The sequence below is a fragment of the Pseudorca crassidens genome, chromosome 14, assembly GCF_039906515.1.
Source record: "Pseudorca crassidens isolate mPseCra1 chromosome 14, mPseCra1.hap1, whole genome shotgun sequence".
Taxonomy (NCBI): Eukaryota; Metazoa; Chordata; class Mammalia; order Artiodactyla; family Delphinidae; genus Pseudorca; species Pseudorca crassidens.
This window is the reverse complement of record NC_090309.1, coordinates 9,997,235-10,021,878: the sequence shown is the minus strand read 5'-3', so window position 1 is coordinate 10,021,878 and position 24,644 is coordinate 9,997,235. Positions and strand designations below refer to the sequence as shown.

The following is a 24,644-nucleotide window of genomic DNA, read 5'->3' as shown; positions in this document are numbered from 1 at the left end:
CTCCCTCCCAGCAAAGCTCTAACTCTGTTTCCTCCAAGTCAATCCTTCTTTTAAAGCAAAGGGTGTGGGTTACTAGGAGATCAAGACAAAGAAGCACAAACAGGTGGTTTGTTTTCAGTTGCCAAACTGGTCACCTGGAAAGGGCTTACAGTCTAGACAAGGTAGTGAGCGGTGTGTCAGTTACCGCCAAGAAAGACCAAGCCCTGCCACTTCCAAGTGCCAACTCTATGAGCAGAAACACACTTCAACTTTATGATCAGGAAGAAACAATAAGCCCAGTATGCAAGATTTCCCCACCAACATCTGTCCAAAGACACACTCTTTCATACCAATCTTTTTATTCACACATTTGATAAAAATGTCACAGGAGTGAAATCATTACAATGACATAAGCAATTGTATAGACCAACCCCAAGTGCAGAGTCAAATTGCCAAAAAGCATATGGGCAACGCCCAGCCCCTTATCACATGTGCACTCACACCACTCACCCACGCCACCCACGTCCCAACAATCACAGGCACTAACTTCCAACGTAACCGTAACTGAGGGACTCTTCCTGGTCTGTCAGGCCCTGGGGATGAGGAGAGAGACACTATCAACGAAAGGAAGCTGGGACTGCCGGATGCATCTCCCTGCTCTGCCAACGACGCAGAGAACGCAAGACTTGAAACACCGGGGCAGGCATTTCCTTGGCACAGTACTTAGGCAACAGAAAGGTCGAGGGGCTTAAAGTTCGTCTCAGGTTTAGCTCCCCTTTCAACAACGCAAAAGGGTAGCGAGTGGGGTGGGGAGCAATCTGGTCATTCAAATTCTAAGAAATAAGGGGAGGGAGGAGGATTTGAAAGCTGTTCCCGATTCTCCAGTCAGACTGATCCCATCTGGTTGTGACTTTATCTGAACAGCGTAGTTTGCTCTTATTTTAGCTTAGAAAAGGAGGAAAAGCTTCTCAGAGGGACAAGAGGGTCACATAAACCACATCCCCCTCTATATTAGCACTTGGGACAAACTTCCATCTAGCTGTTCACACAGCTTGTCTACAGCTCTGAGAGCTCCAAGGGAGGCGCCCAATCCCCACTCCTCTGCCTTTAGCCTTCCAGGACAGGCAAGTGCTGAGCATCCAGTCAAACCTGAAGTGTGAAAAATAACGCCTCAATCAAAATGGTGTTTTCTATACAGACTATGGAAAAATCCTATTCAACTCCCCAATTCCCACTGTTTAACACAAAGGTTAAAAAAAAAAAAAACAGAGCTAAAGTGTAATGTGTCGAGCATCTCCACTGATCCCATCAAAAACACTGATGATACAGAGAGCCACCGTCTCCCAGTGTTCTTGGTAATCGGCCTGCGGGAGGAGGCAACGACCCAGATGAATACAGCACACGAATACAGAAGAACTGGTCAACTCAAAGGAAACTGCTCTGGGTAGAGGGAGTCAATGGGGTGTGGATGGGAGGCCAAGAGTGATATTTCTTGGTACAAACTTTATGTGCCTAAAGACAGGAGAAGGTGAGGACGAGGCACTTACACTGCCAAGCAACAGTTCACACCACTCAACACCAGGACTGCAACCAGAGCACTCCCCACTATCCCTCACTGAAGACGCAACCGTCCAGGTGGTCCAGCTGGACCTTCAGAACCAAAGGAAACCCAGAGTGCTGCAGAACCGAGGCTGAGAATGGAATGTGGGCAGAGGAAGTAAAAGATGTTGTCCCCTCTGGCCTGAGGTGAGAGGCTTGTTCCAGATTAGCTCAGCGAAACACCAAATTTCCAAATGCTTGGCCTGAGAATATGACGATGCCCCCTCGGACGCCTCCTTCTTCTGTTTTAATAAACAGCAGTAGGGCTCTGAACAGACCGGACACCAGGATTGAATTATCTTGCACTGGTGGTTACAGCAGACACCTTCAAATACACGTCCTGTTTATTCTGCAACAGAGTGAGTGACAAGACACGGAGACAGGGCTAGAAGCAGCCTGTCCCTACTTATCTGAAAGTCCTTCAGGCGTACTCAATCCGGGCAGGGCCACAGCTACCCTCACTCTTCCGCTCAGAAGATGGGGCGGTGGCCTTGGCTTCACTACCCACTTCCAGAGGCTTAGACGAGATATAGTCCTTTACTTTGATCTCCATGTTCTTGGCTTTCAGAGTGGCCATGTGCAGCTTCTCCAGGAAATCTGGCATGCCTGTTGGGAGAGAGGGAAATCTGGGTAGACTGACACACAAACCAACAGTAGGCTCAAAATTAGAAGGGCCTACCTCTTTCCTGATAAGGAGCCAATGCCTCCTTATAGAGATCACAGATGGACTGAGAGACAACCAAAACTTTTAGGGAGTGAAAACAACCCCTGACCTCTGAGATCCTTTGAAAAGGGGTACTGATCAGGCCACATAAATCCCCAAAGGCTCTCTTATGTGATCAAAATATCATTTATCAGTGGCACAGCGTAAATATCTGCCAATTTTGTTTAGAGAAATGTCAAACGGAAACACCTAAACTCCTCTCCATTCCCCCCCTGAGGTGTAAGAAGCCGCCTACAGGGAACCAGAAGAAAGAAAATCACGTGAGGCTGCTTTTAAGGCAAGAGATTGGAAGGGAAAGATGCAGTCACAGCAGTGATGTGTAGCCTCCGTTATGGTGAAAGGGTGGTGAAAGGGAGAAAGGGTGGTGGCCCCCTTTCTCCAGGTGACTGTCCTATAACCACATTTTCTATGCCAGATTTATGGCTTTCAACACGAAAAAGAAAAATGTTAAATGCATTAATGTACACAGTCCATATTAAGCAAATGTTCTTCAGCTTGCCTCTGGGCATAAGTTCCTTTTTGGGTTTCCAGAATTCTTACCCCTCCAAACCGCAGCTGGAGGCTTTACTACCTTCAAGGTAGTATTCAACAATGAACTCGGAAAGGCTCCAGTGAGACAAGTACTAATCTCCTTGAAGCCACCAAGAAGCTAGAGAAAAACAAAATGTTCAGCCCAGGTCCAGGCCCTGTACACAAGCGCCCACTCACCACTGGAAACCATCCAACTAACGCAGTAGCGAGGAAACACTGTCTGGGGATTGTCACTGTACGTCAGCAAGTAGTCAAAGCCATTCTGGAAAAGAAAAACAGCAAAGATGAAGGTACCTGAACTACCCCCACAGCCTCCGTATCCAGTACCACAGAATAACCAAGATCTGACTCTGAGGCGGAGAGTGGCAGTTTTCCGCTGTGAGCAAAAGAGAGTGAACACTGAAGACCTGAGAGGTTACCATCTCACGAGGTTGGCCCTGGCTGGTGTCTGGGAACTTGGCTCCAGTCAACAGTTAAGTGCTAAGGGTGGCTCCCTGTGTCTCCTCTGCGCAAACAATGCACTTCATACTGAGCACCTGCTTTCCTCCTGGGGGTCTGGGATTTTAGGACACGCTAGGCAGAGGGCGTTCCTGTGACCAGCCCCCAGTACAAATCTTGGGCGCTGAGTCTCTACTGGGCTTCCCTGGGTAGAAACATCGCACGCATGTTGCAGCTGGGAGAGGATGTGCTCCGTGGGCCCTCACGGGAGGGAAAGCATGGGGAGACTGCAGTGGGTTCCTCCAGACCCCGCCTGTGTCTTCCCCTTTTGATCCAGCTGTGCATCTTTCCATCACTGTAATAAATCTCAGGCATGAGTAAAACTATAAGCTGAGTCCTGCGCGTCCTTTTACTCGATCTTCGAATGGGGTGTGGTCCTGAGGACCCCAACACATACCCCCAATGTTTAAATATCTTAATCTTTACCAAAATGATATGAACTCTACTACTATTACTGCTAACAGCAAACATGTATACAGTACTTAACCACGTGTCAGGAACTGCTTCAACCCCTCACAACGATCCTATAATAGAGGCACCAATATCTCCCATTTTACAGATGAGGAAACTGAGCACAAAGAGGTTAAGGGACTTTGCCCAAGGTCACCCACATACTCAACGAGAGCCAACATGAACCCAGAATTCTGACCACGGGGCCCATGCACCCATTCTCTCTGGCTCAACCTCTCATTGGTACAGTGAAGGACAGGGATTTAAGAGATTTACAGGTGTCCCGATCCCAGGAGAGGTCTGAACCAATTATGCTCCACCCAAAGGGGTAAGAGATCATCCACTACTGCTTATATGGAAAAAAAAGAAGTCAGAACTGAAAACAGTGGTTACCTACAGGAAGAAGGAAGGAACTGGGTAGATGGAACAGGGATATAAGCAAATCACTCTATTTCTTATTTTACATATTTGACTTTGAAAACACAATTTTTTTTATTATTTAATAAAACAAAATTATATTTAAAAAGCAGTTATCTAAAAATCAAAAGTAGACAACAAAGAACCTATGAACTGAGTTGATAGGAAAAACCACGAAGAGAGGACCTATTTCAAGTGACCTTAAAACTCAACATTTTGGGGACTTCCCTGGTGGTCCAGTGGTAAAGAATCCGCCTTACAATGCAGGAGACACAGGTTTGATCCCTGGTCAGGGAACTAAGATCCCACATGCCACAGTGCAACTAAGCCCGTGCACCACAACTAGGGAGCTAGCGCGCATCAAACTAGAGAGCCTGCGTGCTGCAAAGTACAGAGCTCACGTGCTCTGGACCCCACATGCCACAACTAGAGAAGAGAAAAACCCGCACGCCATAACAAAAGATCCCGTGTGCCGCAACAAAGATCCCACGTGCCACAACTAAGGCCCGATGTAGCCAAATATAAATAAAATAAATCTTAAAAAAAAAAAAAGCCTCAACATTTTGCACAGTGCATACATATCCTAAAGACAACAAGACATATACCCTACAGTCCTAAATTTTGAGTTAAAAGTACTCGTGTGCACTTAGGATGTATCTTTAAAACAAACAAACAAAATTTGTTACTTAGTGCTACCTTCTGAAAAGGCCTAAAAACAGAGTAGGCCCAGAGCTGTGAGAACTCCTAGAAGCCAAACTGTGGTATTTAAATGACATTTCCTTAGAAGGAACCAGGGCTCCCAGAAGAAATGCTCATTTCCAGGTTTACACCTAAAAATATACAAGGTGAACCTGGAACATCTTATAACACCAGAAACCAGGCGAGTCCTGAGGTCAAGTCAAAAGGACTCCAGGCAGTAAGAAGAGGCTCCTAAAGACCCAAAATGGGACACTTTGAACACCGGTAAGAGTAACTGGGAACGGACTGAAACCAGCCAAGTATGTGTAAATTTGTGAGTTTCTAATGGCATTTCTTAAAAAAAAAAAAACTTTACCTTTGAAGGACTGCTAGCTGAAAGAACCAATTCATTATTTTAAAAACTAGTAAATGAAGGAAACAAATCAAGCATTTCTTACTTCCCTTTCCTCTGTGAACTATGGGAAACCAAATAGTTAATGAGGAAATTTTCCCTTAAAGTATGTCACCTAATAAATGGAAATAAATGAAAGAATGGAGGATTTACACAATTAATATTTTGTTAACCTCTAATGAAATAGTGGATCTGAGCAATAATCATTAATCACTTCCAAATTCACAAAGAAAGGGACAATCAGACATTATTTCCTTCTAATAAAGTGGTCTTGCCCCAAACAACCTGAATCTGTTCAAGCCTCTAGATCTAAGCACCCATATATAGGAAACACAGGAGACAGAGAAACGTGTTAAGTGACACTATGGACACTATAGGAATATAACCAGCAAGATCCAGGACAAAGAACCTGCTTCTTCAATAAATACAATTGCAAGGGAAAAAAAGGAGGGAGGGACTTCCCTGGTGGTCCAGTGGTTAAGACTTCACCTTCCAATGCAGGGGGCCTGGCTTCGATCCCTGATTGGGAAACTAGATCCCACATGCATGCCGCAACTAAAGATCCTGCATGCTGCAACAAAGGTCCCGTGTGCCGCAACTAAGACCCAGCGCAGCCAAAATAAATTTTTTAAAAAGGAGGAAGAACTCAAGAGATAGATACAAAGCTACAGACAGTATGAACCCATTTCAATGTCTGGATCTTATCCAAATCCTGATTCAAATAAACCAACTACAAAAAAATACATGGACGATCAGGAAAATCTGAACACTACAGATATTTGATATTACGGAATACGATATTATGTTTTCAAAAATCTCTTTTCTTTTTGAGATAAATACTGAAATTTCTATAGAAGAATTCTTCTTTGGTTCTTCTATAGCAAAACTAGAATCTGCTTCAAAATAATCAGGGGAGTGGGAAAGGGAACAGAAAGAGTACAGATAAAACAAGTTTGGTCATTGTCAGAGCTGGGGATGAATACAAAGGGTTCATTCATTATACTCTCTACTTCTTTATCTTTTGTCTACATCTCAAATTTTCCATAAAAACTAGGGAGTTCCCTGTTGCCTAGGAGTTAGGATTCCGGGCTTTCACTGTCATGGCCCGGGTTCAATCCCTGGTCAGGGAACTGAGATCCTGCAAGCCATGCGGCGAGGCCACAAAAAACAAACAAACAAAAAACCATACCTCGGACCAAGGATCTACTTTCCATCTGGCAAACCCAAACTCAGCTGCCTGGTTTTCAAGTACCCTCTGCACATGGTCAAGGTAATTACCACTCCTCCCTAAACTCTGCCCTCCTTTTCAAGCAGTGAGTCAGTCTCTCAACATCCACGGCTCATTCCTATCTTTGTCTTTGGTTGAATCGTGTCTTCTACTTCCAGGGTCCTTCCTGTTTTCCTCTATCCACAGTCTGCCTTTTTATAAGAACCAACTCAAGTCTCACCTTTCTCTTAAGAGCTTGCCACGATATGCTAAAAGACTTACAGATAATTCATACTGCTCCCCCATGCCAGCTGAAAGAAGTTATTTTCTGGGTGCAACACACACTGCTAGGTGCCAAACTCTGCCTTAGCTGTTTCATGGTCAGGGTTTCTAAAGGCAGTAATGCTGGGACTCAAGTCACTTTTTTTTCAAATAGGAAATACACAGACAAAGTTCAAATTTCAAAAGCAACATAAAGGAAAAGAGTGAGGTACAATTCTAATTCCCACCGTCCCCAGCCAGGCTCCCCTTCCTAGAAGCAGCTAGCTACCGACAGCAGCCTTCTTGTCTAGCTGCTAAAGCAAGGACTTTAAAACATTTTTTAACTGTATTTACAACACACTGTAAATACTCCTTTTTACACTGTAACCAAGTTCTCTCTCACTCTCTCTCTCACACACACACTTGTATATACTTATGTAATCAAACAAAAGTTTCATGAAATATGCTTACACTCAGTTTCCATTCTATTTATTCCTTTTCTCTTTAAGCACTAAATTAATTTTGTCTTCCACTAGTGGGCAGCAATGCGTGGTTTGAAAAATACTGCTCTAAAAAAAATATAGAAAAAAAAAATACTGCTCTAGGGCTTCCCCGGTGGCGCAGTGGTTAAGAATCTGCCTGCCAATGCAGGGGACACGGGTTTGAGGCCTGGTCCGGGAAGACCCCACATGCCGCGGAGCAACTAAGCCCGTGCGCCACAACTACTGCAGCCCGTGCTCTAGAGCCTGTGCTCCACAACAAGAGAAGCCACTGCAATGAGAAGCCCGCACACCGCAACAAAGAGTAGCCCCTGCTCGTCGCAACTAGAGAAAGCTCGCATGCAGCAACGAAGAGCCAATGTAGCCAAATAAATAAATAAATAAAATATTTTTTAAAAAAAAGAAAAAAGAAAAATACTGCTCTCAAAATGGTACCGAAGTCAACACACATCTCCCAGTAAAACAAGAGCAAAACATCACACTGACTGAGGCGAACCACCATTTATGTCACTCTTAAAGTCCCACTATAGGTGGTATAGACAAAACAACCTGCTGGAAACAACAAAACCATGGTAAGAGAACAGTCGTACAGCTCTAAAACAAACAAAAGTGATGGGTAGAAACAAAGCCATTATAAAGTAAATAAAACTAAAAGCAGCAACCACTGTAATCAGTATGTGTACTCACCAGAGATTTGGCCAAAAACATGAAAGTAAAACACCACACTAAGTGGAAGAAGATATTCTTCTCAAAGGAAGGTCATAAAATTTTAAAGAAGGCAGGACTTCTCTGGTGGCGCAGTGGCTAAGAATCCACCTGCCAGTGCAGGGGACACGGGTTCGAGCCCTGGTCCAGGAAGATCCCACATGCCATGAAGCAACTAAGCCTGTGCGCCACAACTACTGAGCCTGCGCTCTAGAGCCCGTGAGCCACAACTACTGAAGCCCATGCGCCCAGAGCCCATGCTCCGCAACAAGAGAAGCCACCACAATGAGAAGCCCGTGCACTGCAACGAAGAGTAGCCCCCGCTCGCAGTAACTAGAGAAAGCCTGCACGCAGCAACGAAGACTCAGAGCAGCCTAAATAAATTTAAAAAATTTAAAAAGTAAAAATTGTTTTAAAGAAGGCAGAGAGCATTAGTCTAACTCTCTCATTTTACAGACAAGGAAAGAGGAGCCCAGAAAGGTGGTTAAGTGTTCTGCCCACTGTGGGGAAATTTTGATGGAAACGGTGCTCGCTCTGGTTCCTCAATGCCGCTAATGACCGGCCGATGAGTCAGGGGCTGTCGTCTTCTGCTAACTGTCCCTCAGGTAACGGGAGCCATGGGTCATCACTACGTTGTCTCGGGAGGTCTCCCAGGTACACCACTCTACAGCAGGGGTCCCGAAGTGGGGTTCCCAGGCCAGCGGCAGCAGCCTCACCTGGGAACTTCTCAAAACATGCAAATTCTCAGGCCACAGCCCAGCACTGTTTTAACAAGCTCCAGCGGAGTGTGGTGCAAGTCAAGTGTGAGAATGACTGCGCCCTCCCCAGTTCAGATCAAAGGCATTCCTTGAGAAAATTCATAAGCCGCTAACACATCACCTCTCGGATGATGCAGAACTCACCTCATCAAATGACTTGTGGGGACGGATAACCATTTGGGATTCATATGATCTGACCCTTACAAATTCTGGAGACTCTGGCACACTAGGGTGCTCCACGGCCCTGCGAGGGAGAGAAGTGAGGGAAACTCTAAGTAATGTCTACATACAGAACAGCATGGGAGCTAAAGTTAAGAGGAAAATCTAAAAGGCAGCCTCTAATTTTTTAAATACATCAGAAAAGTCACAAAGATGAATGAGTATAAACTAGGTACTAAAAACAGTGAGTTAAGTTGGTGATTCCTGGCTCACTAGGCTTTTTGTTGAGGAAGAGAGCATTTCTTTTTTTAATTATCAACATTAAGGAACTAAAGGATTAGTTTAATGAAAAGCTTGTATCCCTTCAATCCTCAGAGATAGTCACCAGTCCCAGCCCACTCACGTTCTAGCTGGGATGCATAGGGCCCGGGCTTGACTCATAAGGCAAACTCCCATCACACATGCATAAATGAAGGACAAGCTAAAGGAACCCAGCAGCAGCCACCACACATACCGTGACACCAACACCATCACGTTGTTTTCCTCATCCACACTATACCGCCGAACATAAACATAATCCCGTGAGTACATTGGATACTAAAGAAAAGGAGGGGCAGGATTAGTGCTCTGCCTCACACGGACATGATAAACGTAAAAGCGGAGGTGAAAATACTCACAGGAAAATGGGTTACCCAGTGAAGAACCTCAGAACCACTAACCACATCCCTCTCGATCACTTCCAGCTTGATCACCAGGGCGTCCCACTTCTTTCTATACTCTGTATCCAGCTGCGGAAACAGAACAGACCATAAAGACCCAAGAGATCCAAAACAAAGCTGCAGGAGACTTCTCCAGATGCTTGGGCCTCTGACCCAAGAATCTTCTGCAACAGTGACCCGACCTAAAAGGCAGTGCCAAAGTGTCAAAGACACGGCTGTGTTTACTATAGACGAGTCTTTTAAAATCCCAATCCCATTACCTTGAAAATGAATCTTAACAAGAAAAAGACAAGTGTAAGAAAAAAATATTGTAATAGACACGTCTGGGGAAAATACAGTAGTCAGTGAGATAAATGTGTATGGGTGAAACGATTCTAAAAAGTTTTAAACAGACAGAAAGTCCAAAAGTATGAGGAGACACCTCACAGAAATACAAGCTGCGTATTTTTAAAAATATGTAGCATCACTAGTAACTACGGAATTTCAAAGTAAGACATATATCATACATATCCAAACCAACAAAAACTCAATACAGATTGACAAAATTCAGTGCTTAGGGGAAAGCATGCACTTGCGTATTAGTAGTGTGTGTTATAACCATCAAACTCAAAGTCCAGTAAAACATGAAAACTCCAGGAAGGAAAAAAAATTTTTTTGTAGAACTCTGGGTAATCCCACCTCCCCTTTCATACATTTCCCCACAAGGAGGAACAGAGTCTTTAAACACATACTCTTCATCTTTATCAAATAAACACCTTCACTGTAGATAAGTTCCAGATTGCTAAATCCTGACTGCATCTGTACTGAAGGAGAAAATGCCATAGAGGACATCGTTGGGCCAGTAGGTAAAACTGGAATACAAAGATTCTGTAAGTGCTGCATCAGTTAAATTTATACTGACTTTGATAATGGTACCATGGCTAGCTAGGAGAATATGTCTAGTTTTAGGAAATATACACTGAAGCATTTTGGAATAAAGGGTATGTAACTTACCCTTAAATTAAGAAAAAAACCCTATAAAGCCATATAAAATATATTCAAGCACTCAAATCCATTCCTCTATTTGATCTTCCCAACAGCCCTGTAAAGGGTAGACCTGGCCTCATCCCTACTGGACAAACAAGTTATAAATCAAAGGTTTACCCAGAGGTCATTTGACGTGAAATGAGGGGTAGAGAAATAGACAGATGGATTGAAGCCAATGTCTTCTGAGTCAGAGAAATTACTCATGTGGACGATGGCAAGCGGACTTCTAGGCTTAGTGGCTCCAGATCTGGGCAGAAAAATGTACTCACCTGAACATTGAAGAACTGCCGAGGTGTCACATCTGTGTAGGTTCCAAAAACTAGAATGACAGGAAAGAATAAGGGATGTTTGCCAGACTCTCGTCACTTAACTGCATTTCAGTTGTAGAGTAATGACTGACAGATCTTAAAGGCAGATTCAGAAACTAGAAGTCATATTGGGGCGGCAAAGTAAGACAAAGGTAACCTGTAGCAAAGTGTAGCAAAGACATGGAGACTCTTGTCATCTGGGAGAGGAAAAACAACAAACAGGGCAATTTTCCCAAGAAACCCCCAGAACGGAAGAGTTTAGAGAGCATAGGAACACAGTGCTGTGCACCTGCCAGCATGAACACTCTTACCAGCAGCCAAGCTGGGCTCACCTCTGTACTGGTAAAGGGGGGTGCCTGTAATGGGGCGCCGCCACAGCTTGAAGTGTTTCTTATCCATCACCATTTCCCACGGTTGCTCTTTGCCTCCTGAATCTTCATCCCTTTCTGTTGGGGATTTTGGTTCTGGAGGGTGGTGGTCAACTCCAGAGCTCCGAAACGTACTTGACATTTCCTCCAACCGTTTCATCTCATCAATGGATCTGGAGAGAAAAACAACAGGCATGGTGCAATGGTTGGAGTCTGCCCTGTGAATTGCAATGGCCACACAAAGACTTGTACAGAACGGTGTGGCTTTAAAACAGTATAAAGTGTAGGGAATAAAAATACGAGTTCCTGAGTCTGAATCTCAGTCCAATATTCATCAACTAGAATATTAAACAACTTAACTAATCCCTATTTCTTAATCTGTAAAATGGGGATAATAATAGTACCTACGTCAAAGGTTGATTATAAAAATTAAAAAAATTTACCTGTAAAGTGCTTAACACCAGGCATATAATTAGCCCTCAAATGTTAACTATTACAATTTATGACTATGAAATGTCATTTGATACCTTTTGTCCGTTTTTTATTGGGTTGTCTTCCTATCACATTATAAGAGTATTTATATATATTTTCCTCCTCTCTTTTAAAGAGATAATTCACATAAGAATCATCCTTTTACTGTATACAAATCAGTGCTTTTTAGTATAGTCCCAAGGTTGTACAGCCATCACCACTAATTCCAGAACACTGTCATCATCTCCAAAAGAAACCTATACTCATCAGCAGTTAACTCCTCATAGCCCCTGATAACTACTAACCTACTTTCTGTCTCTATGAGCTTGCCTATTCGGAAATTTCATATAAATGGAATATTACAAAATATGGTCTCTTGGATCTGGCTTTTTTCACTTAGCATATTTACAAGGTTCATTCACGCTATACTTTATTCCTTTTATGACTGAATAATATTCCATTGTATGGATGTATCACATTTTGTCTATCCATTCATCAGGTGATGGACATTTAGGTGGTTTCTACTTTATGGCTATTATGAATAACACTGCTATTAATATTTGCATACAACTTTTGTATAGACATAAGCTTTCAGTTTTCTTGGGTAGATTCCTAGGAGTGGACTTGCTGGGTCATGGAAACTCTGTTTAACTTTTTAAGGAAGTGCCAAGTTATTTTCCAAAGCAGCTGTTCCATTTCTATATTCACACCAACAATGTATGAGGGTTCCAACTGCTTCACATCGTTGCCAACACTTGTTATTGTCCCATCTTTTCCAGCAATCCTAGTGGGTGTGAAGTGGTATCTCATTGTGTTCTTCCATTTGTATTCCCCTAATAATGACTATTGACATTGAGCATATTTTTATGTGCTTATGGGCCATTTGTGTATCTTCTTTGGAGAAAGATCTACTGAAATCTTTGTTTTAAATTGGGTTGTCTTTTTACTGTCAAATTTTAAGAGTTCTTTATACATTCTGAATACTAGTCTCTTAACAAATACACAATTTATAAATATTTTCTCTGACTCTGTGGGTCATCCTTCCACTTTCTTGATAGTAAACTTTGATGCACAGAAGTTTTCAATTCTTTTTCTGGCCGCGCCGCGCTGCATGTGGGATGTTAGTTCCCCGACCAGGGATCGAACCTGCATCAGAAGCACAGAGTCTTAACTACTGGGCCACCAGGGAAGTCCCCATAAGTTTTCAATTTTGATGAAGTTAATCTATTTTTTCTTTGATTGTTCAATTTTTTGGTGTTATATCTAAGAAACCAGTGCCTAATCCAGTATCAAAAGAACTTATGCCTATGCTTTCTTTTAAGAGTTTTAGGTTACATTTAGGTCTTTGGTCCATTTTAACTTTGTGTATGGTTTGAGGTAGGGGTGTAAATTCACTATTTTGCATGTGCACCTCCAGTTGTCCCAGCACCATTTGTTGAAGACTATTCTTTCCCCATTGAATTGTCTTGCCACTTTTGTTGAAACTCAAATCGACCACAAAGCTAAGAGTTTATTTCTAAACTCTAAGTTTAATTCCTACAATTTATATATCTATCCTTATGCCAGTACCATTATCATCTTAAGTACTGTAGCTTTGTAGTAAATTCTAAAATTGGAAAGGGTGAGTCCTTCAACTCTGTCCTCCTTTTTCAAGATTGTTTTGACTATTCTGGGTCTTTCATTTCCATGTAAGTATCCTAAGGAATCCACAGGAACTTACTGGAGCTAATAAAGGAGTTCAGCAAGCTTGCAGGATATAAGATCAATTTACAAAAATCGTATTTCTATACAGTAGCAATGAACAATCTGAAAATAAAATTGAGAAAACAATTCTATTTATCATAGCATCAAAAAGAATAAAATAATAAGGAATAAATTTACAAAAGAAGTTGGGCTTCCCTGGTGGCGCAGTAGTTGAGAGTCCGCCTGCTGGTGCAGGGGACACGGGTTCGTGCCCCGGTCCGGTAGGATCCCGCGTGCCGTGGAGTGGCTGGGCCCGTGGGCCATGGCCACTGGGCCTGCGCGTCCGGAGACTGTGCTCCGCAGCGGGACAGGCCACAGCAGTGAGAGGCCCGTGTACAGCAAAAAAAAAAAAAAAAAAAAAAAAAGAAGTGAAAGACACACTAAAAACTACCAAAAGATCACTGAAAGAAATTTTAAAAGACATAAATGGAAAGATATATTGTGTTCATGGGTTGAAGGCCTTGATATTGTTGAGATGGCAAAACTACCCAAAGTGATCTATAAATTCAACATAATAATTTCTATCAAAATCATAGACTATTTTGTGGAAACTGACCAGCTGATCCCTAGGTAAACAACAAGGGCCTACTGTATAGCACCAGAAACTATACTCAATATCTTGTAATAACCTGTAATGGGAAAGAATCTGAAAAAGAACACACTACTGTATATAAAACAGGTAAACAACAAGGACCTACGGTATATAATCCTTTTTATGTGTTGCTGAATTCAGTTTGTTAGTATTTTGTTCAGAACGGCATAAAGCCTAGAAACATTCAAAACAATACCATATGTCAAAGTATGTGTCATTATATATCATTTAGGGATGTATACATATGTATAAAGACACAGATGGTAATGAAATATAATAAATTGGGATAGTCTGGGGGACAGAGGATATTTCATTGGAAAAGGGTCCAGAGGAGGCTTTAATTGTATTTACAACATTTTAGTTCTTAAATATAACTGTATTTGTAACATTCATGTTTTTCTTTAAACCTTTTTATATATCTGAAACATTAAAAAAAAAAATTTTTTTTAAACATGGTTTGTTTTCCCCTTAACCTGGTAGGATGAATTGGGAGATTGGGATTGACATATATACACTAATATGTATAAAATAGATAATTAATAAGAATCAGCTGTATAAAAAATAAATAAAATTCAAAAGAGATGTGGTATGTATATATGATGGAATATTACTTAGCCATAAAAAAGGATGAAATAATGCCATCTGCAGCAACATGGATGGACCTAGAGATTGTCATATTGAGTGAAGTAAGTCAGACACACATAAATATGATATCGCTTATATGTGGAATCTAAAAAAATGGTACAAGTGAACTTATTTACAAAACAGAAATAGAGTCACAGATGTAAAAAACAAACTTATGGTTGCCAAGGGGGTAAGGGGGGGGAGGGATAAATTGGGAGACTGGGAATGACATATACACACTACTATATATAAAATAGATAACTAATAAGAACCTACTGTATAACACAGGGAACTCTACTCAATACTCTAATGACTTATATGGGAAAAGAATCTAAAAGAGTGGATATATGTATAGGTATAACTGATCCACTTTGCTGTGCAGCAGAAACTAACACAACATTGTAAATCAACTATACTCCAATAAAAATGTTTTTAAAAAGCAAAAAAACAAAAAAACATGGTTTGTTTTCCCTTTAACCTTTTTTTTTTTTTTGGCTGCGTTGGGTCTTTGTTGCTGTGCGTGGGCTTTCTCTAGTTGCGGTGAGTGGGGGCTACTCTTTGTTGCGGTGTGTGGGCTTCTTATTGCGGTGGCTTCTCTTGTTGCAGAGCACAGGCTCTAGGTGCACGGGCTTCAGTAGTTGTGGAGAGCAGCCTCAGTAGTTGTGGCACACGGGCTTAGTTACTCTGCAGCATGTGGGATCCTCCCCAACCAGGACTCAAACCCGTGTCCCCTGCACTGGCAGGCGGATTCTTAACACTGCGCCTCCAGGGAAGCCCCTCCCCTTAACCTTTAAACAGCAGTTAGGAAAGCAAGATTGCTGGCTGACTATGTCACTTCTGCAATTCAAGACTGAAGACACCACCTACTGATACATTCTGTCTGAAAGGCCCTTTCATGCCTTTTTAACCCTCAAAAACCCCACAAGGGTCAAGGTTAACTCCCAGGCAGTTAACCATATACATTTACTTTTATTCCTCTACAGAAACATATCACACAATATTATAATTAATCTATCTTTATATCTGCCACCCTTACTAAACTATGAATTCCCTAAAGGCCCAGAATCAGTCTTTTTCATATTTTTATGTCCAGCTCCTAGCAAGTACCTGGTAAACATTACATGCTCAACAAATGTTCACAGTATAAACTGAGTAAATAAATATGGAAGTAGGCCTTAATAATTCAAATTCTTATTAAAAGATTACATTAACACATTGCTTTAAAAGCCAAAAATTCAAAGTTATACTGGTAACCCAAGATTAAAAGTTTAGAGCAATCCAAAGCAATGGTGAGTGTAGAGATCTGTGTTCTAGTCCTGGCTCTGCCAACTAGCGGTGTGATCTTACGCAAATCATTTTACCTGCAAAGCCTCCCTTGTTCCACCTGTAAGGTGAGGACATTATTTCTCGAAGGTTTCTATTAGCTCTAAAATTCCAATTCTCTGAATTTTAAACTTTGGAATTAAATGAAAATATTTATATACAGGGACATTTGCTGTTTTCACTGCCTGGAATCTTTTCCTACTTGAAGAGAATCCCCAAATAGGTGAGATGCAGCCCCCATCTCAACCCCTAGCAGTTAGCACATGACTCCTAATTAAAGTGAGGTGAATCAGAGACTTCTGGTAGAGGCTTTGAATCTTGAGGAAATAATACAAGGCACAGGACCTTTTAGATTTTTCTCAGTGATCTTGAGGCAGTTGAGAATCCAGCAGTGCAACAGATCTACGGGAAACAATACCAGCAACACTGCCCAAAGAAGAGCATTCCTGTACCAGTAGCAGGCCTTGGCTGTTCTCTTGGCCAACCTGTACTCTGGCCTTCTTGTCAACGCTCTGAATGACCTAACACCTTTTTGGCTTAAGTTAACCAATATCAGTTTCTTTGTTTTCAACCAATAACCATAGCCAGTACAATTTATACTGATGTTCTGATGAAAAATGTTTAACCATTTTTTTTTTAAGTTTCAATTTGAATTAACGTTACAGAACAAGATTGACTGCTACCATTGCAAAAACCATATAGAAATAGGGAAGGAAATTTAGAGTAGGCAATAAGATCTTGCAGAGGAGAAAGTAAAGTCACAGCTTTGCTCCAAGAACAACAATGCAGGCATCATGTGGAACCAATCATGGCACTTTTGAGGACTAGTAAAGCACCCTTCAATAAAAATTAAGCTGGACTTTTGAATATCCTTATCACATAATGAAGAGGGGCAGGAACGTCGTACGTCTTATGAAAAACACATCAGAGGCCCATAAAATTATATAGTAATATGGTTTTAAGAAAATTAAACTATATGACTACAGGCAGTATTTTTAACGGCCTTCTAAGACTCAAGGTGGTACAGAGCTTCTGACTCACTGCTTAATCAGCCTCTCCTATAGGATTAAAGGTCACTAGGTGGCCTTGATTAAACATGAGACTAAGTCCCTAGGGAGGACAGCAATGTCTTGTGAAGGTATGACACTCATTCTTTGAACAGCACAACATGAATGCTAGAGTAAGACTGCATCATGGAAATGATCGTTATGTCTCAGGTTCGAGAATCTCGGAAGGGTCTCAACTTCTAATTGTTGACATGACAGACATCATTAGCACACAGGTGCACAATCACTATCATATATGTAGAGGAAGGAGAAACCTCTCACCGTGTTATCTCCTTAGCCTGCTGTGCCAAACCTTATTTGGAAGGGATGGGTGTCTAAACCTTGGTATCTAAGAGACTTAAGTAATAAGAAGGGAGAAAAGAAGGACAAAAAAGATTATTCCCAAGATAGTAACAGAACCAGATTAGTAAGAGGATCAAAGAAAGAAAGTCAATGCTTTCCTTTCTTCAAAACTAAAATCATTTCAACATTTGAGAAAGACGGGACTGAGAACCATGGAAATTGAGGGCATAAAACCATGAAAACAGAAATATAAGCATAATCATATTTGGCTCATCTATAGGGGGTCCTGCCCTAAGTGGAGAGCTTGATAAAAGGCTCCTAAAATGACTCAAATGAAGCCATTCCTGTAATCGGTAACTTCAGTAAGAGGCTGCCTTGTTTCAATGATCCCCTCTCAAATTCCCAATTATTGTCAAAGTTAGAGACCTTTAAGTACAACTGTCATGGGACTTACCTAAAAGACATCAATTAGTTCATTGCAATTCTGAGCGTAGTTCTGATTATCTAAGAAGGTCTAACAGTAAAAACATCCTTAAGTGACAGTGGCGCAAAAAAAAAAAATTCCTTTAAGCCAAAAGGACTTTTTGTTGATTTATCTAATTAACAGCACATTGAAAAGTTAAAAGACCAAAATGGGAAAATGGCTAATTTTCTTTATGAAACTTTACTGGCACTTATTTACTCAAATTTCTAGAGCAATGAACTGTAACTTTTTTAAAAAAGGGGAGGGAGATTAATAGAACATTTTCCCCTAGGCTCTCATATTTCTTAACTTCCTTCTCCTTTTTGTTCCTGTAATTTTTCTTAATGTCCCAAATCAATAAAAACTTAACTACTGGGACTTCCCTGGTGGCACAGTGGTTAAGAATCTGCCTGCCAATGCAGGGGACACAGGTTCAAGTCCTGGTCCGGGAAGATCCCACATGCCACGGAGCAACTAAGCCCATGCACCACAACTACCGAGCCTGCGCGCCACCACTACTGAGCCCACGTGCCACAACTACTGAATCCCACGTACCTAGAGCCCGTGCTCCACAATAAGAGAAGCCACCGCAATGAGAAGGCTGCACACCGCAAGGAAGAGTAGCCCCCGCTCGCCACAACTAGAAAGACGGCGCGCAGCAACGAAGACCCAACGCAGCCAAAAATAAATAAATAAATAATTTATTTACTTATTTTAAAAAACTTACTACTGTATTTTTCCATAAGATTTGACCTGAGCTCACAGAATGCCAGCTAGCACCAAAAATAATGATTAAAAGTTATATTTTGTCTGATCATTTAATTAAAGCCTATCAGGTAATAACACTAAGCATTAAAAGACCTGATCTCTACACCTGGCCTATCAGTGAGTCAGTCACTTTGTACAAGTTACTTCTTTTCTCTAATTTTCTTGCTGATTCTCGATTAATGAGTTCCTATTTGTTAAGATGTTCTTAAGCACGAGAGAATAGAAAGCAAGGGTTTTTCTTTGTCCTTCTGAACAGAAACTCTACTAACATAAGAAAAAACACACACCACTTCAAGGCACACATTCAAAGAGACATCCTCACACCCCATCACTGTTTGACCAAGACAGCCATGTCTGAATTAGTCTGTACCAGGACAAGTTGGTACAGAAGCAGCACAGAAGAGCCAAAGGCTGTGATTTAGGGGCCATGGGACAATCACGCTCTTCTTCCGTTAACAATGAAAGAAATGCACATGTCCCGCGGCACACTCAACTGTGCTCCATTATGGAAGCTACCCAAAATCATCTCACTAGAACAAACAAAATCTAACATCCTCTAAGCTAGCTATGACAACCTCAGCGTCCTTTAAAGCAAACAGAATACTTAAACACCAAGCCAAAAAAAGTTAACCTATACCCAGAATACCTTATTCAATAAAACACTAGGAATTCCCTGGCGGTCCAGTGACTAGGACTCCATGCTTTCACTGCCGAGGGCATGGGTTCGATCCCTGGTCAGAAAACTGAGATCCAAAACTGAGATCCAGCAAGCTGCGCACGGTGACCCCCCGCAAAATAAATAAATTAGTTAAAAATAAAATATAAACATGACAAGCTATGAGAACAGACCTATGAAGTCACTGTACAAGCAAGATACAGCTGACAGCATATTATTTGCCTCCCTATCAAAATAACATTTAAAGAAATCCTCAGAATGGACTTGATCAAATTTTAAGTACATGACTGAATTCAAGCATGAACTGGACATGTGGTGTTAAATGAGGGCCTTTACTGGAACAACTCTGCAGAGGGTCAAAAAGGGCACCTTAAGTGTTCTTACTGGCCTTCCTCTAAGCTCCTGAAATTCCCAAATGGGTTATCGCAGCTTACCTCTTTAGGAGTTGGATTAGAACCAAGTGCTTCAACTGTCTGATTTCTTTCCGCTACAGTGGGTAAGGACTATGGACTCAAGTGTTTACCACATGTATCTCCTATTGTTTTTCCCCCTCTAGCTCCTGCAAATGGGAGACCTACTAAACAGAGGCTCTAGGACGTATGGTTGACAAAAATACATGGAGAAAGACGAAGAACGACATCTATCACCTAGGCCCCAACGCTATTCAACTCCCACCCCCAAAACATCTTCCCTGTCTTTGGCACCCAGGGGCCCTTTCCTGGTCTTTCTCCTCTTCCCCAAACAGATCCAACTGGGAATATTCCCGTCAAACTTCACCACTGTGGAACATGGGTATTTCATCGTCAAAAACAGAATGAAAAGTCAAATAGCTAACTGGTAATTTCTCAATTTAAAAGTTTCCTTCCCGTACATTCTTTTATTTCTCACACCTGAGAACACCATTAGAACAAATGGACAAGTAGCAAAAGAACACTAACAGAAACTGGGCAAACTACCTATCATGCTTTGATATCTTAATTTTTTTGTGAGTAAGGTTGTTTGTGGTTATGATTTTAAATTGCATTTGTAAAACAGTCATCTTTCCTGCTAGGAAAAGTATTACCACTCTTAAGATACACTTGCATTTACTCACAACGCACAATGTTACACTAATAGCTGCCTGGCATCTGGGTGCTACACTTCCATACATGTCATTGTGGTAACTTCACTGAAAAACTTCCATTTTTAACCTAACCAAAAATGTGGAATAAAAGAAGAAACAGTTAGAACAAATAGACTTGTGTGGAATTTATCTGGTGTAGGGGACTATCCTAGGTTCTTGCAATCAGTTTCAGAGTTTAGGAAGCAGAGTACGTGTGTGGAGAGAGAACACAATTTAAGAATATCTGTTAAAAAGAAAATACAGCGACAACGTAAAGCAAGACCTAAATCAAGGTTTCCCATGATACTACGTGACAACTGTAAGGGCTCAGTTTAGAACCACAGGTTAACAAATTCAGTCAATGGTACTGCACTTTTTTCACACAGAGGTTTTTGATGATGACAGCGTGATTTCAGAGCCTAATAAAACAGTACTTCCAGAGCTCTAGTGGAAGTAGCAAAAAAACTGACCTAATTCTTCCAGGTTAAAATGTCTGGGCTACTGGTTTGTCCCAGGAGGGCAAAATCGCTTCCAGCCTCCTAATTCTGCCATGAGTCACAATGACAAGAGCTCTCTGGGCATTTCAAACGAAATCCCATTCGGAATGAAGTGATTTTGTAAATTGCACAAGTATACCCTCAGGTCAAGTTTAAAACCTGTCTGGAACTTGCACCTTTCTGGATATGTTAAAGATTACGTGAACGATGGCCTACTTCAATACCCATTTTCCACAATGCTACTTCTTTAGTGGCATGCGCCCCAAAGTCTCCCTCCTCCACTAACCTACACTTGCATTTATTTCTAACTCGACAAATCAAGTTAACACACAGAGGCAATGAAGAAACGTGCTTTGCTACGACAGGATCAAGCTACTTGCATCGTCACTTCCAGTGCCACCGGGTCAACGGGAGACACCGCCAAGGCAGGCCCCAGGGTTCAACGTTCCCACCTCCCCACCCCACCGCCTCCACCCCAGGGAACAGGCGCGACCTCGCCGCCGAGCCCACCTCTGCAACTCCTCCTCCTGGATCCTCTCCTCGTCCCACGCGAACACGCCGGCGAGCGCCGCCATCAAGGCAGAGGCATGGCCTGGGCGTCCGCGCAGCCGGCGCCAGAGGCGACCAAGGAGGATGCGACGCGAGCTCTCCGAGTAGAGGCGGCCGTAGAGCTGCGCGATCTGCTGCGCCCGCCGCACGCGCAGGCCCGTCACGAAGCGGCACTGATTGGCCAGCAGGGCGAGCAGGCCCCCGCCCCGCGCCCCCGCGCGCCCGGTCGCCGCCGCGCCCACCAGCAGCCAGGCAGCCAGGCCGACCGGCGGCCTCCGGGGAAACATGCTGCCCGCACGCCCCGCCGGGCCCAGATGCTCTCTGAACCCGGCCGCGTGCCCGGACGCGAGCGAGGCCTCGCTCAAGGGGTGAAAGGAACGAGCCCGGGAGGGCGCAGGCGACCTCCTGCCGAGCCCCCCTAGTTGGCCGGCCCCGAAGTCGTCTGACGCTCTAACAGGTTCTTCATCTCTCGGCAGCAACCGCTGAGGAAGTCTCCTTTAGGGGAGAGAGTCGGCCATGGCACCGGCCGCGGAGGGCGAGCCCGCGACCGCTGCAGGAGGTGCTCCGCGGTTCCGGCCGGACAGCCCTGTCGGGTCCCTGCCTCCTCGGCGTCCTCAGGCCGGCGCCAGGGACCTTGGTACAGAGCGCGCGGGAAGCGGCGAGGCTGGCGGCGAGCTCCCCAGCGTTCGGCGTCCGCCACATGCGCTGCCAGCTTGCAACCTATTCCGGTCTCTGCCGCCCGGCCCTGATTGGGCGCGGTCCGGACTCCCGGTGCTGATTGGCGGTGCCAAGTGCCCGTCACCGCCCCTTCGCGCGGCGCGCCGGGACCTGTAGCTAGCAAGGTAGGTGGCGCGGCGGCCAGAGCTAGTCAAGGGCGCCTGGGAGGTTGGTCGGTGGACCCAGCCGACGCCGCCATCTTCCGGCCCCCCCCGACCTTACCCTGTGAGGGGGCACGGCCAGGTGCCTGTTAGACCTCTTCGTGGTGCTCGCTCAGTTGTTCTGAGAGGTCTGCGACCGTCGTCTGGTTGACTGATTTGAGACTAGGGTGGGATGGGGTCTCGGCACTGCGTCTGCGGAACGCTGGGAGTATCCAGTTTGGGGAGTCGGAGGCGGGACAGTGTAGACGCCTTTGGTGAGTGGAGACCCTGCCGAGGCCTGGCGGCCGCTGCCCTCAAAAACCTTCCTCGGCTTCCCCGCTGGCTTTCCCGCAAGCGCCCGGCGCGCCGAGACCACCTCCGAGGCTCGGAGCCTGAGCACTCGGCCTGTCTCTGGGAAGCCTCGACGCGAGAGTGGGCCGGTGTGGCATCCTTAGAGCCCAGGACACTTTCCAGAGAGCTACGTGGGCAGGTGACCCGTCGCAGTCTGGAAATGCGGTAGCCCTTTGGTTAAAGGGACAGCAGAATGGAGTTGCTTGGGGCAGATGCCCCTGGTCGTGTAGTAGCTGTCCTTCTCTCTTTGACCCAAAGGTGGCAGCTTGAGAAGGTAAACAGGTTTCCTAAAACCTACTTTGCACCACCCATGAACAACCTAGCTAAATGATCTTGAAGGGCATTAACTTACTATTCTGTGCCCAACCTCATTAAAATGAAATGCCTGGAGGTCCACTAGGAAGACCTTACGCGAAATTTGTTTCCTTACTTTTTTTAAACTTACACTAAGTGCCTTATTGACAGACAAACAAAATACTGTAAAAGGAAGTCTTCACGTGAGAGCCTGTGCTCATCCCACGGCAGTGCGTTTAGAAACTTTACTCTTAATGTACCTGTTTGAGCAATTTTATATGTTCTTAATAAAAGATGTTTCAAAAAAAAATGCTTTACTGGGAACTGAAATTTAGATCTCTCCAGACTGTCTGATTTTACTCTGGGATTGGTATTGATGTTTATTTTCCCTTGAAATAAGGAGAAATGTATATAACAGAAAATAGTATTTGATGCTTTTCTCAATGATGGTAGGATGGCCGGAACGGGGTGTGAGGGTGTATGGTAAGGCCACTCAAGATGGCTGTTCTCTTGCTCTCTGTACATCCCCTGCCCAACCAGTGCTTGCTTCACCTACACCCTACTGACTTGATTGACCTTCCTACTTACTTGCCCCAGGCCCCAGCTAATGATAGCTTTTCAAAAGGATGGTCAGGGGCGTGCCCCTCTGCTGGTTTCCCTGGTAACTAATGAGCCAACCTGATGTCATTTCCCCTGTAACTGGAAATCTCCCCTTCCCCTTGGGAGCAAAGACTGCCACCATGTCCTGCCCATATGCACCGCACATGGTGGGGTGTCGCTCCAGGACCTTGCTTCAGACGTGTAAGTTCCCCCCATCCATTAAACCATTGATGTCTCTTGCTGACTCCAGGCTCTTTCTTGGGTCTTGAAGCTTGGCAAGCACAGGCCTTGTAGGCCCGCGGGGTGCAGCCCAACACAGGGGAAAAGTTGAATTTTCCTACAGTCCTGCTTCCTTTGATTTAAAGGAGCTTAGCACTTCTGCTTGTTCCTTTTTTGTTTTCTGTTTTTGTTTTGTTCTGTTTACCAAAATGAATTCTCAGGTACTCCAGCTGAGCCCCTCTAATCCCCCCATTTTTCCGCATCTCCATTGCTTCTTTCCCCTCAGTACACAATCAAGTTCATCCTCAAAAGAGCTTTGGGAAGAAAAGAGGCCTTTAACTCTTCCTCTTTCCAGTTACCACCCCGTTATCGTTCCTTTTACAGCTATAATTTTTTCAAAAGATGACGTGAACATGCTTGCTGTCTCCATTTCTGTACCTACCTATAAATTCCGCTTTAGAATTTTCAAAATCCATTTCTTCTACACCATTCTCTCTACCACTTGGTTGTTCACACCCTAACAGTACACTCTAGCCTAACTTCTCTTCCAATCCATTATCAACAAACTTTGTTTTGTTTGTGTAACCCCAGAACAATGTTGAGAAACTTTATTCTCTTTGTATATTTTTGAGTTGATCCAAAATTCTTCATCATGGGCTTGTCTTATATAAGTTGGGTTCTGCCTATTAGACCCACCAAAACATAAAGTTGAGTAGGCCCAACAATAATCTATAGTAAGAAGTGGTACATCCAGAATTGGGATGAGCAGGGCCAGGGGCACAGTAAGCCACACAAGCAGATGGCCTAGACATCCATGTCACCTAGCATTTATGCACTGATGCCTCTCCCTCAGCTCACACCTGTGGC

The 24,644-nt window shown here is 43.5% G+C and overlaps 1 protein-coding gene across 1 annotated transcript; it reads right to left on the bottom strand.

The window, feature by feature from the left end:
* Positions 1-321: 321 nt before the first annotated feature.
* On the bottom strand, positions 322-22,144 carry STARD7 (StAR related lipid transfer domain containing 7). Its single transcript, XM_067704284.1, has 8 exons — positions 21,418-22,144; positions 11,264-11,472; positions 10,893-10,942; positions 9,556-9,666; positions 9,393-9,475; positions 8,864-8,963; positions 3,011-3,095; positions 322-2,184 (listed from the first exon to the last, which is right to left on the bottom strand). Exons 1-8 carry the CDS (start codon positions 21,741-21,743, stop codon positions 2,000-2,002), a joined length of 1,149 nt encoding a protein of 382 aa, XP_067560385.1. The 5' UTR covers positions 21,744-22,144; the 3' UTR covers positions 322-1,999.
* Between the last annotated feature and the right edge of the window lie 2,500 nt (positions 22,145-24,644).